Source organism: Syngnathus typhle, linkage group LG1 (genome assembly GCF_033458585.1).
Source record: "Syngnathus typhle isolate RoL2023-S1 ecotype Sweden linkage group LG1, RoL_Styp_1.0, whole genome shotgun sequence".
Lineage (NCBI taxonomy): Eukaryota > Metazoa > Chordata > Actinopteri > Syngnathiformes > Syngnathidae > Syngnathus > Syngnathus typhle.
The window spans coordinates 26,127,753-26,140,630 of NC_083738.1; the positions used below are offsets into that span (position 1 = coordinate 26,127,753).

Consider the following 12,878-nt stretch of genomic DNA (forward strand, 5'->3'; position numbering starts at 1 on the left):
TGCAGTTTGATGCTGAATGTGCGCGGGGTCCTGTTGAAGACTCAGTAAAAAAAAAAAAAGTCTTGTAAGAGACGCGGTGGTGGAACTCCTGAATGACATGTGTTGGCTAACTTGGCCCCTCCTCTCCCGACTGGCGGGGCAGCGCTGCAGAGTTGAAGCGCAACAGCCTGGAGAGCGCAGCAGCGACTTTGCCGCTCTGCAGCTTTGGTGAGTTTGAACAAAAAGCTCGAAATTAATGAATTGGTGAAGGAAGTTCGCGAGGTTCGCGTCTGTCCTTGGAAGCAAGCGTGCGCTGTTTAAAAAAAAAAAAACGCTGTGTGTGGCTGCTTCCTAGATGACAGGATCTTCGAAGCCGTCGATGAGCGCGGTGCAAGTGCTTTGCAGCTGAACTTTCGGGAGTCCATTCACAACCTGCGACTCACCCGATGACGATGAAGCTCCTGTAAGTTCGATTTTTTTTTACGCCTTTAAACCGCGCACGAGCACGATAAGGCGATCCGAAGAGTGTGCGGTGTGTGATTTTTCGCGACCAACTGCGCGCTCTCTCAGGTTCACGTTTCGTGCCAATCTAATCCCAAATGCTTCTCCCTGTTAGGGTGTGCGTTGTGGCAGTCGTCGTGGCGGCGAGAGCGACCCAGGCAGTAAGTGCGATTTGTTTACTAGCACACTCGTGAGCCGCCGCTTGCCTTTTTTATGCAGGACTGTGTTTATTCGATCGTGACGCACATGTATAATGTTTATTATGTTGTCGATGGAGTGAAATTTCACTCCGGGTCGTTTTTTTTTTACTCAAGTGCACTTTGTGAATATTGGAACGGTATTTTAATTGATCTAGCAAAGAACAGTAAAAGTATGGAATGGGGAATGCTTTAGCCTAACTTTGTGGTTAAAAAAACCACAAAAATACTAAATTAAAAAAAAAGTATATACATACATACAGTGCTAAAGTAGAGAAATGTTTTTGAAAAAGTAGTCCATTTTTTTTAGCATGCCGCTCAACACAAATCAAACCCCGCCTCCTCATTAATATTTAGAAGCTGGGCGACTGGCCTTTTTTAAGCCACGCCCACTGAGTTACTCGAATGCTGCTTCTCATCCGCTGTTCAGTCCTCACATTGCATGTTATATACGTACGTACGTATATATATATATATATATTTTTTTTTTATTTTTTATTTTTTCTGTAACATTTGACAGCTGTACCATCTAAACGTCGATATGCAATTTTGCCTTTCAATGCGTTTGATCGAGTCGCAAAATACTCGTCAAGTGTGATGTGAAACCGCTTACAGATGTCAATTCTGTATTGTCTATTTGGGTGCCCCCACATAATACAACAGCCAACAATTAACTCGTGGCAACCATAATCCTTCCCCAAGTCAATGAAGATCAGCCAATTGTGCCGTATTGACTTTGAATTGACTCCTCCCACGTGCCAGCGCTCAGTTGTGTGGGTGGATGAGTGGACGTGTGACAGCTGAGTCCATTGGGTGGCCTCGTATCCACGGCGACCTGTTTTGGAATGATCAGAAATGTTCCTTGCAGTGAGACCGTTGAAATGCCTGTCATTGCACGTTGCGGGGGGGCGGGTGGATCACGTGACTACCTGGTTGTGTTTGATTGGTCGAAAGACATCTGAGGTCATTTGGTAGTTCCGTTTGATTGATGGAATCGAGTCATGTGACCCCGATCTGAAGTTTCTCTGATAAATTAAAACGTGTATGTTTCATTAAAACCATGACAGTAAGTATTACTTATCCCCCAAAATTATTTATGTGCGCTTGCCTGTAAGTAAAATTTGGGCTCGCAACACAAAATCACAGAAAACTCGGAAATTGGCGCACGTGTAAGCTGAGGCACCTCTCGCTACACGATCGGAACTCCACTGGAGTCTCCAGCGACTCGGCTGCCGCAACTTTTGGCACAAGGGAGACATCACACACAGGTGAGGAGGAATGGCGTGGGGAGGAGGCATTGGACAGGAACGCCGAGGAGGTGCCAAGCCAAACGATGCTTCCAAACACTTTGGAGCGTTCTTCAGGTTGTGTACAAAAAGCTTTCAAAAAGATGTTCCTGCATTGGAACAGGAGAGGACCTTTCTCAAACACTTGGCGCAAATCTGTAAGCACACCAGTGTCCAAAATGTCTCGGACATGAAATTTAGGGAGAAAGTAATATTTTTTTATGTATATGAGAAAATTTAAAGATTTTAAGTGCGCTTTATAAAACGAAAAATACGGCAAATGATCAATCCAGTCATTTTAACTAAATCTAATAAATTAAACATAGCGTTAAAAAAAGAGAATTAAGTCCAGCAACTCCAAAATATATTCATCGCAAAAAATATTTAACATCAAATAAATATAGCATTTGAAATTCAACACGGTGGATGCACTGGTTAGCACGTCCGCCTCACAGTTAGGAGGGTGTGGGTTTGATTCCATCTCCGGCCCACTCTGTGTGGAGTTTGCATGTTCTCCCCGTGCCGCGTGGCTCCAGGATGGATGGATTCAAACGTAAACACGAATGGAATTAGTATTAGCGATTGAAATTGCAACAGGCTCCTTTCCGCTCCCCCCTCCAGGTGTTCCTCCCCTTTCAGAACTTGGCAAGACTTGTCTGGCTGTCCCTACAAGTGCTACAGACCGGAACATTCCGGCAAGTGATGATGCGGATCACTTGAAGTGTTGCTAACATCCAACACCTATTTTGTTTCTTCTTTTCGAACCTTCTCGCTGCCCGAGTGCTTTTCTACAGAACAAGCGACTCATTCCAAAATGATTTTTTATGCTTCCTTTGTGACTTATCTTCCTTCCTTTCGCTCAAAATCACCATCCCTCATTCCACGCTTTCTCATGCCTTTGTTGTCTAGAAAGCTTCTTTGTCAGGCTGAACCAAATGTTGGAATTCGGATTTGAATACGATTTTTTAAAAGTCCTCTTTGCATGCGGTTGATTGCTTTGCGAGCTATAAACGACCTGTGTGGTAGGCACATCAAATCATATACGTGTTTGTGACATGAAAGATGGGAAATCCCCCTTTAAAAAAAAAAAAAAGCTTTAAATCAACTCGCATTCTGTTTTGACTCGCCCGTTTCCCTCTTTTCCAACATGAGCTGATTTGTGGTGGGACGCCCTGGAAAATTCATGCGTGATGCATCAATCTTTGTCTTGACACGTTCCCTCCGGCAGTCGGCCTGATTTACTGAATGATTGCAATTTCAATAACTTGTCGAAAATTCATTATGACGTATCGTCTAACTAGCGTCGCAGTTTTGGAGTTTTGTAATATGCTAAGGGACTCCTTTCATATTTGCCCGGTGTACCTTAAATGTCAAGCGAGAGTTGCGTTTTGATAAGGATGATTTGTCATGTAAGCAATCAGTCTCGACGATGTTGCTTTTGTGTGACGTTTTATCGAAAGAATCAAATTCATCCTGCCGTTAAACGCCAAAGAAAACATCATTCGATATCCTTTCAATAAAAGCTGGCGTGACCACTTTCGCATGATGTTTTTTATTTTTATTTCTTGTCTTGTGGCCATGGGGACCGCTTAACATTCCGTTCAGTGTTCTCTAGATTTGTTTATCGCACATTTTTTTTCGTCTTGGGAGATGATACAGAGGAGTGAGCGAGCCATTGAAGGCCTAAATGCGGCAACGCTATCTGTGGCCACTTGTGAACTTGTAAGAGAGGAGCTGAGGTGAGGCAGCGCTTGGATGCTAGCTGAAGGTGCTGTCGTAGCTTGTTGGAAGTGGCCGCTCCTCCCGTTGCAAGACGCGTATTCCCTCGGCGTACATCTCATTTTCCTCATCGCTTTGCTATTTTATCCCCAAAAATGCACATTATATATTTAAAACAATCAAACTAGTTTGCCTTAAGAATGGCCCCCTAGCCCCATGCTAGCATAGAATGGAAAATGCCATTGACATGCTACCGGTTAGCATCGCTAGCAGTAGTTTTAGATTTTTCATTAATTTGTTTCTGTTTTGTTTTGTACTTTTGTTCTAATTCAGTTTTGATTAATTCTAAGAGAGAACTTCTTATTTTTTTATTTGATTGGTGTTCTGAAATTCTTCGCCTTTGTTTAGTTTTTACAAATTTTTGTGATTTTATTTTTTGTTTATATATGGAGTGTTTGTCGAGTGAGTGTGAAATAAAAAAGTCACAAATTGTTGTGTACTGCACAGCAATACAGAATTAAATACACTCACATAAAATATTAATTGACAAAAATGAAAACAAACACCATTTTCACTGTAGTAAAAGTTTTAATAACGCAAGATATAGTTTCAGTATTTTGTTTTGTTCATAAAAAAAATTGACTTTTTGCAACCTTGGTAGTTAGATTATGTATCATTCTTTATCCTTTTAGAAATATAATTGATTGAATATTGACGTGGCTGTTCTAACCAGTCTTGTCATTTTGATGGATCGTCTCATCATATTGCTACTAATATTCCAGCAACTTTTCTTCTCGGTTTTTGTGCATGATTGACGTGACCTCGCCGCTCTCGATTGCTCATTTCGCTTCAAGACGTAGCGTCACCTGTCTTTGGCAACCATGAAAAATGTTCTGAAGCTAGAAAAGATGTTAGCACTGCTCTTTGCTCTCTCACTCCATTATATTTTCATCATTACTTTGACTCCCCCTCCCCTTTCCAATTATCATTTGCATGCCTGTACAGACGGAACACATCTTCTTTTGTCTGCCCCCCCCCCCCCCCCTCGCCCGCCCCACCCACTTCTAACTTGTGGGTGCATGCGAACGTTTGTGCGCGGTTGCGTTGATTTTCAAGCGGCATTAATGCTCCGGGGTCAAGAGGTTTGAAGAGACATATTTGCTTGACAGCCAGTGTCAATTCAGACAAAACAAACAAAACGCATGGCTGAAGTTTGATTAGCGGCAGCATGAAAGCCAAACTTTTTTTTTTTTTCTTATTTCGACATTCGTAACAAACGGCGCCAAAAGTACAAAATATTTTGTGTCCGATTATCAAATCCTTATAATTTGGATCTCTGGCCGTCTTTCCATCTCCTCAGGTCATCTCGATGATTTCATCCGTGGCTCCCCCACCTTGGCCTCCGGGTCAAAGCTTTGCGTGAGCGATGGTATTTGGGTGCATTTTATACCTTTTATTGAATTCTTTTCCGGCTTACTTCTATTTGTTTTTCTGTACCTTATTTTGTAATAACTTTCGGTGGCGGCAGCCAAAGTCAATGTTGTGAACAAAACGCAGCCTCGGGCTACACGAGTGCCAGGACATATTGCCGAGTGAGCGGAAATAAACTGTGGATTTTAATCTTTGGCTTCTTATGAGATATGACTTGTTGCTAAAGTTTTGTTCTTGAAAAAAAATCATTCGTTGCCAATCGCACGATATTTATTGCCGTGCCGACGGGGTATCTCTGGCATCTCGTCTATAAAATAGAAAGACTTCCCAGTTTGTCTCGGAGACCTTTCCACAGGGCGAAATACCACAACCGTCAGTCAGGTGCCAGGTGACGCCATCACCCACGCCCTGGAGTTGAACCCAGACTTCATCCAGGACAAGAATGCTTTAATTGTCTGGCTTTGATTTTTCATCCAAGCATCCTTGTACTGTAATTGAGGCTTTGATTGATCGATTAAGCTCGCGATTCCAAGCAAGTTTGATGAAAATATTGTTTGGCAGGCAAGGGGAAGGTGAGGCAGCTTCATGGAGCAGCGCAAAAATCTAAAGGTCAATATCTAAAAGCAATTTTTTTTAAAATAATTTGATTATTTTAAAGGAATTTTAAAATCTATTCTACAGCTGACTAACCCTAACCCAACACCTAAATTGAACTAGTATCATCTGCATAGACATGCTAATAATTTTTTTACGTTCTGAAAAAGCTTATACAGGCTCAACAAAAGGGGTTCTAGAATTGACCCTTGAGGCACCCCACATGTCATGTCCATTTGATCACATTCAAAACTTGCAATGGTCACAAAGTAACTTGTTTCCTCCAAGTAGGATCTAGGGCCGCTCCATTTAGTCCTCCTCAAGTTTCTGTTTCATAGAATATGAATAGTTTAGCCAGAGCTGGACTGTACCAGGAAGGGACTGGGTCACACAGCTGCCGCGTTAACCTGTCTTTGGGCGCGATCCAAACCAAAATTTTCTGCGACAACCGGAGGCGCCCGTGTTATAACAAACAACGTAAGCCTTCATTTTACCTCCAATCTTCTTAAACATATTCAAAGAGCTTTGTCAAGAATTGTAACTGTTTTGCTCGCTATTTAGCTTCCGCGTCATTGCCCTCGAAATGACGTAAGACATGTCTTTACAGTACATGTCGGAACCCCTTGTAATTTAGTTGACATGAGAAAAGTTATTTTGCCTTTTATTGTCATTTTGAGTGTTATTGTTATTGTGGCACTACCTGGCATGGTTCCCTTGTGCCGCCATTCATTACAGGACCGTGGGCCTCTTTGCTATTTTTCTGGCATGCCCACCGCGGCCCCAAATGCCCATTAATGAGGGAGACATGGTGGCGGGGGGGGGGGGCGTAAAACACTCTAAAATCACGGACACTAACTGCCCTTGCTACATTTGTTCAGATTTCTGGGCTGAATGATATTGGGAAGATGTAGTTGTTGCCTGTTGAGTCGTCGTGTGATTTTGTTGCCCCTCTTGTTGTTGTTGGTCAGTTGGCTCCTCTTGTTCCAAAAATAGCCCACTTGCTCATTCACAAGCTTTGATACGGAGTGTGTTCAGCTCAGTAAAGTCACCCACATTCAGGTTTTGTAAATTCTGTATTCATTACGATTTTCGACTCCGTTTCAAAGCGAGCTCAAGTGAGAAATGACGGGCAGCCGGACATTTGCTTGCCTTGCTTGCAAATCGCCGATGTTGCAACATTCCAATATTGTCCTTGACCTTGTTTGTGCAAGTACAGTTCTTGTGATTCCACCATCTGTTGGAGATTGAATGAAGATGTACGTATGTTAAAAAAAAATAAATGCCCGAACGTCTCCTTATGATAACAAACCGCCTTGCTTATATTGCTTTCCCCAAAACTGGACCAAACACATATCCGCTGTTTCCTGGTTTTATGGAGATGTAAACAATGCCGACAGACATCAGCGACCATCTGTTTGGACTGTTTAGTACACATTTTAAGCGTATTAAGTGCACATGTCATGACAATGTTCACATTCCCTCGGGTGGGGAAAAAAAAAAGTCAAGGTGACTTTCCAGGCGTGCTGCAACTTATGTGACGCTGAAGTCTACTTAGGTAATATCCCCCGGTTTTGGAATTATTTCAGAAAAAGCGCGTCTCCTTCTGGAATTTTCCGGCATTCCCGATCCCCCTGGCATTCCAGATGACATAGGATCTGTGACAGACAGAATGGGAGGCAGGTCCAGGCTTAGAACCCGTCAGCACGTAAAGGCTAATAGCTAATGAACCATCGCCAGGGGCGACATGAACATTCCATCTCATCGCTATAGCAACCGCCCCACCCGCTCCCCTTTGCTCTTCCGCCAGTCCTCTCTTCCTCCCTCCTTCCCGCTCTTGAGGGGTCACACACCTTTTTAACACTTTCATCACTCGGCAGATGTCACTGGCCTGACAGCGTCTCGTATATCTAAAACAGCAGAATTCTCATAAATTCTTTCCGTGTGGGAAAAGAGCCCTGGAGGTCAGTGGGGAAAGTTGAACTGGTCAAAGGTGAATGGAGCTCTCGCCATTATGTTGTTTTAAATTCAGGATTTTTTATTTTTTTTTGTCCCTGGACGATTCCAGAAAGTGAGATCGTTATTATTATTTCGCTAACACAAGCGATAATAATTTTGGGAAGAACGTGCACATTTTTAGTTGTCTTTTAAAGAGACACTTCTGGCCAGTGAAGATGTTCCAAGCATGAAGTGAAAGTGACATAAAGACGATGCGTGTCCATGCACGGATGGTCAGCTCAAGTCGAGCACCTGAAGAAGTCCAAAGCGGTCTTCTGACCTCCACAAAGGGTCACGGACTGACCTTTTCATGCTCGCCCGAGGGTTTGTGTGTGTGTGAAATGTGGATTTAATCTTCAATTACCCTGAGGGACGTTGGAGAATGATCGCCAGAGAGAACAAAACAAGCAACACCGAGCAGAAAATATAGACGTCGCCTCTTTGCCACCATAAATAATTTTTACAGGCAAATGAAAGGACAGCGCCGGCGTGTCCTTCCGAGGCTTTTCCCGTGATTCCTCGTGGCACCACAAGGTCACTGTCTGGCCTCATCGCTCACTTTCAGTGCCGCCTTCTCCTCCGTCCGACGTCAAACTCTGAGAGTTAATGTTCACCTCCTTACGTGCCTCGGGTAGCAAGTTTTCAACCCGAGCGCGGTTGCACATTTACTGGCCGGCTTTGCTCGTCTCCCGGCGCCCATCAGCGAGCATTCCATTCCTTTCCGCTCATCCCGAGCTCTCCACGGTAAAGGTGAGAGGTCAAGCGGCCGAGAGGAGGGAGTGGGGTCAGTGTTGGTTGTAGCTTTGAAACACACACAAGTGGTTTCTCTTTACAGAGGCAACAAAGGAGGAGGCCCAGTTGAGTGAAGGCAGGTACGGATCCGAATCCCGATTCTGATCATTGCCCCGAGGAGCCAAAGCGGGCGGATCCGTTCTTGCATATACGTTTACGATTCTCAAAGCCGTTCCAAAAGTATTGCTCTGACTTTTTTTTATTGCCTACAGAACATCCCAGTTCCTCTGTCATAACCATTCTTTGTTCATCCACCCATGACACGCAACCCCCCCCCCCCCCCCCTTCTGGCTCCCTCTCTGATCATCCACTTAAGTGGTTCCTGTCTTGCCGTCTTCGCCCTTAGATAATATTATCACTGCTCTCTCCGGACTTCTTGTTGTCTCAAAGCAGGTTGATCCCCAATGAGAAGTTGTACCCCCCCCCCCCCCCCTACCTGCTGCCCCCTTCTTCAGCTTGCTGCTTTCCTGTGTCGAGTGGAGGCGCTGACACCAGGTGGCCTGTTTGGGCACGATTCCCGGCGTGCGTGTTTGAGAAGCCGCAGCGCTTGCCAGCTGTGTAAAGCTCGCTTAAGTCCCTGCTTTTCTTTTGTGACAAAATTCTGTCTTTGCACAATTCAGAAGTGATCCGGAATCCCCCTCGTGCCACAGAGTTGACTGTCCGTCTCGACCGTGGGTGTCAAACTCAAGGCCCGGGGGCCAGATACGGTCCGCCATATCATTTTTTTTGTGGCCCGCAAAGACAAATTGCGCATGGACTTCATGAGTCACTACTAAAATTGCAAATTGTCTTCACCTTTTAAAAATCATCTTTATAAAATATTTGAAAAGTTCCCACTAGTGTGATTTGAAAATGAATAATTTGGCAGTTTGTTTTGTATATTATACTGTATATAATATGTTCATACATTTATTTGGGTTCACAGTCATAATGACCTTCCGAAGGACTCCGATGCGGCCCGTGATAAAAATGAGTTTGACACCCCCTGGTCTAGACAAATGAGTTTTATCCATCTCTACGATCTCACACGTGTTTAGAGTGTAAACAGACACGCACCGCTTGTCCCTCCTGGACTTGGTGGTCCTGTCAAACTTTCTAAGAAGACGGCGAGTTCGAAGGTCGTTGGAGAGTACGTACTGTAAGTTTACCTGCGCAGTGACGGATGGCTTTGTAAACACTCGCGGACAAATAAAGTCGCTTCCAACCCGAGGTGGAGGACGTCAAGTGCACCCTTGGACGATTGCTTGAGATTGCGCGGCGTTCTCACGGCTTCCTCGAGTGCCATCCCATAAACAAATCCCTTGAGAGAGACAACTGGGGGGGGGGGGGGGGGGGGTACAGACCGGGCCCACTATCATTTGGTAAAAATTTGCAATACTTGAGAGGGCTCGTAGCTTTTCAAGCTAGGCCGCCCGGAGCTGGACGGTGGGAGGAATGTGAGGACAAAAGAGAAGATGGAGAGCACAAGGGGGACATTTGGGGGGGGCTTGGTGTGCAGGCTTGGTTCAGGTAGGGGAGGGGATGTCAACATGTTTTTGTGGCTTGACATGTCCCGTACATTCCCCAACCTATAAACATGTCGGCTTCTTGGCCTCAGCTGCTGATTGGCCGTTTTTCCTTTTTAAGGTAAATGGTGAATTTTAAGATGGTTGGCTTTTAATTCCTCAGTGGGCTCGATTGTATTTGTTCAGGATACGATATGTCGGATTCTTTGCAGCGGTTTCCTTCTGGTACATTTTTGTTCTTCCTCCAAGGAAACTGCAACGGCCTGTGACTTTTAACCGTAATTCTATTTATTTATTTTATTATTATTATATGTCATATTATATACATATATTATTATTATTATATATATTATTATTATTTTTTATTATTTTTGGGTCTTGGACACCGGCGGACATGTCAGACGAGTCCTAAAAACATTTCTGCACTCTACCGGTCGAGGTGAAACCAATTTAGATGAGGGAGGGGGTTTATTCCGACGGGGGATATTTACTCCGACGCCTTCATGTGGCACTTTTAGACTTGTAATTAATATTTGTGCGGGGATTTACCTTCCCCTCAGTGAGGATGAGTCACACAGAACTCGACACTCCTCCCCGAAGAGGCCACTGTCACTCTCTGTCGGCTATTTTAAAACTATGAACGGCAATGAGGCAAATAGCGCTTCCCTTCCCAACACACACACACAAACAATTTGTACAATATGTATGCTTCCCCCCCCCCGAGTAGAAAAGCGACAACTCCTTTTCTTAAAAATGTAAAGATTGAGTTGAAATTGACTTTCGCTCTGACACCAAGGCGCCATTTTAATGAACGTCTGCGCTCCTGAATCACTCAACACACTTTTCTTTACGGAGAAAACTTAATGGAAGCAATCGCTTGGACACTGATAGCAGCATCCGTTCTGGAAGGGCCAAAAAGATTGCATCTGTGGCGAGTTTGTAAGCTTCTCAGCCTGTAGTGGAGATGTTTCAATGTGCTTAGAAACATACAAGTGGGTTTGTGCAAATACAGTCTGTCACTTAGACTTACTGTGCACTTGCAACATTCCATCTGGTTAGTCTTCCCCCCCCCCCCTCATTCCTAGAAACTCCCGATTTTGTGACGATAAGGCCGACAAGTTCTTTTAAGCCCCCCCAGATACATAATAGCTAGCCCTGACAGGAATTTCCATACATTCCCAAGCTGCCAACCCTGCGTTGACATGCTCTCGCGTCAAAGTGAGGCTTTAGCTGTCCCTGCTCCTCGTTCAGCAGCACCACAGGTTTACACAAGCCTTGCAAAGACAGCTCAAGATATATACTGATGACTTTTTTCCCCCCCATCATTTCTCTTTTGTCACCTTCATATCCATTTATCTTATTGTCCAAGTTTTGTTTTTGGGCTACTTACGCTGAGTCTTTGACAGATCCACCTGTAATAGGGGAGTTTTATCCTTCCCACGTGGTTTAATCAATTTTAAATTCATTAAAACATGCCTAAAGACCCAGGTAATAAATTTATTCCGAAATTCATTTTCCATTTATTTTTTTCGGTCTGACAAAACAGTTTCGCATTAGTGTGGCCCCCTTTCGACATCCTGTGAGCACGTGTCCCAATACTTTTGCATATATCGTGTCTATAAGTCTTTATTTTTTTAAAGTTTTAAAAAAAAGAGTCGTTAGGAAAGATTGCAATGTTTACGTTTGCAGTTCCACCTTGAGAAGGTGAACATGCTTTGACAAGACAAAAGTGCTGAGCTTGCGCAAACTAAATCTTCCAAAATGGAAATGATAAACGACACGAACGGAATCTGGCAGCAATCTCCTTTCTTCCAGGGTGGTCTCGATGTATCCGCCCCCACGCTGCACACCTTTGCTCCCATGATACTTTTCACCTACACAGTAAAACAAATTCCTCTCATAAAACACACTTGGATATTTTTGCAGGTGAATACAACCGTGATGTATTTTGCATTTTGAGCCGCACAGTGTAATGCTTGAGTTTTCTCATGGCTTGTGTAGAATTTAAAAAAGAAAAAAGCAACTTGACACCAACTAAGTCATCGGTATCGTCCTTTGTTACAGGGGACCTCAGCCATCACAATACCTGAGCCGCCTTGGCGTTCACAATGCGGCCATTCAAACCTCCCGTCCGACTTGATGTTAAGCTAATTCATAGCTGTAACTCTACCCCAGCGGCTAATGCTAAAGGCATCCATACAACCCCACCGCCCTAAAACTAACGGTGAAGCTTTCAGAGGTTCTGCCTATATTGTCGTGCAACCCGATCTCAGTCTTCCAAATCGAATGCAAACCTGAAAAAAAAAAAGTGAGATCCTCTTGGATTCATTCCATGATCTTTTCATCACTTGCTTATCTCCAAACAGTGGCCGCAGATGAGGAGATGTACACAATGGAGATGGCTGCTTTCTCCTTGTCGTTGATATTACATTCTTTATTCAGCTTTATTTAACGCTCCAATGAGCACGAGGCAATGTGGTCAGTGTAGCCACCAGCAGGCCTGTGACCTACAAAGTCACCAGGTTTAAACGGCTCTCCCGGGGCCTCTTAAGCCCCTCACATGGAGCAAAGTGGTGTCTGGGGACTGGGAACGGTATCAGATCATCTTATTCGGAATTTTAAAAACACGATTAAGGGAATGTTTGAGTTTTGGCGCGCCTCTACATGGACTTTAAAAAGACAATATTCGGGTTTTAAAAAGGTTATTGACTGCACGTTAACGTAGGCGTTGTCTTCCAGTCATGACAGCCTCACAGTTTATTAGCACCCTCTATTGGTAAAATGGTGACACTGCAGTCAATTAATAAGCAATTCGGTGTGATGCGCGATGAACAAAATGGCCAAAAAAATGGCGGGAAAGTGCAAATAAAGGGTAAAAT

The 12,878-nt window shown here is 44.0% G+C and overlaps 1 protein-coding gene across 3 annotated transcripts in view; it reads left to right on the forward strand.

Moving 5' to 3' along the window:
- The first annotated feature begins 51 nt into the window (after positions 1-51).
- Positions 52-12,878, forward strand: part of col4a6 (collagen, type IV, alpha 6) — a 40,357-nt gene continuing 27,530 nt past the window's right edge. For all 3 annotated transcript variants that reach the window (XM_061295545.1, XM_061295614.1, XM_061295687.1), the window contains exons 1-3: positions 52-207; positions 335-442; positions 596-641. In XM_061295545.1, coding sequence (XP_061151529.1) covers positions 426-442; positions 596-641 — 63 coding nt within the window. In that variant the 5' untranslated portion in view covers positions 52-207; positions 335-425. The remainder of the gene's footprint in view (positions 208-334; positions 443-595; positions 642-12,878) is intronic.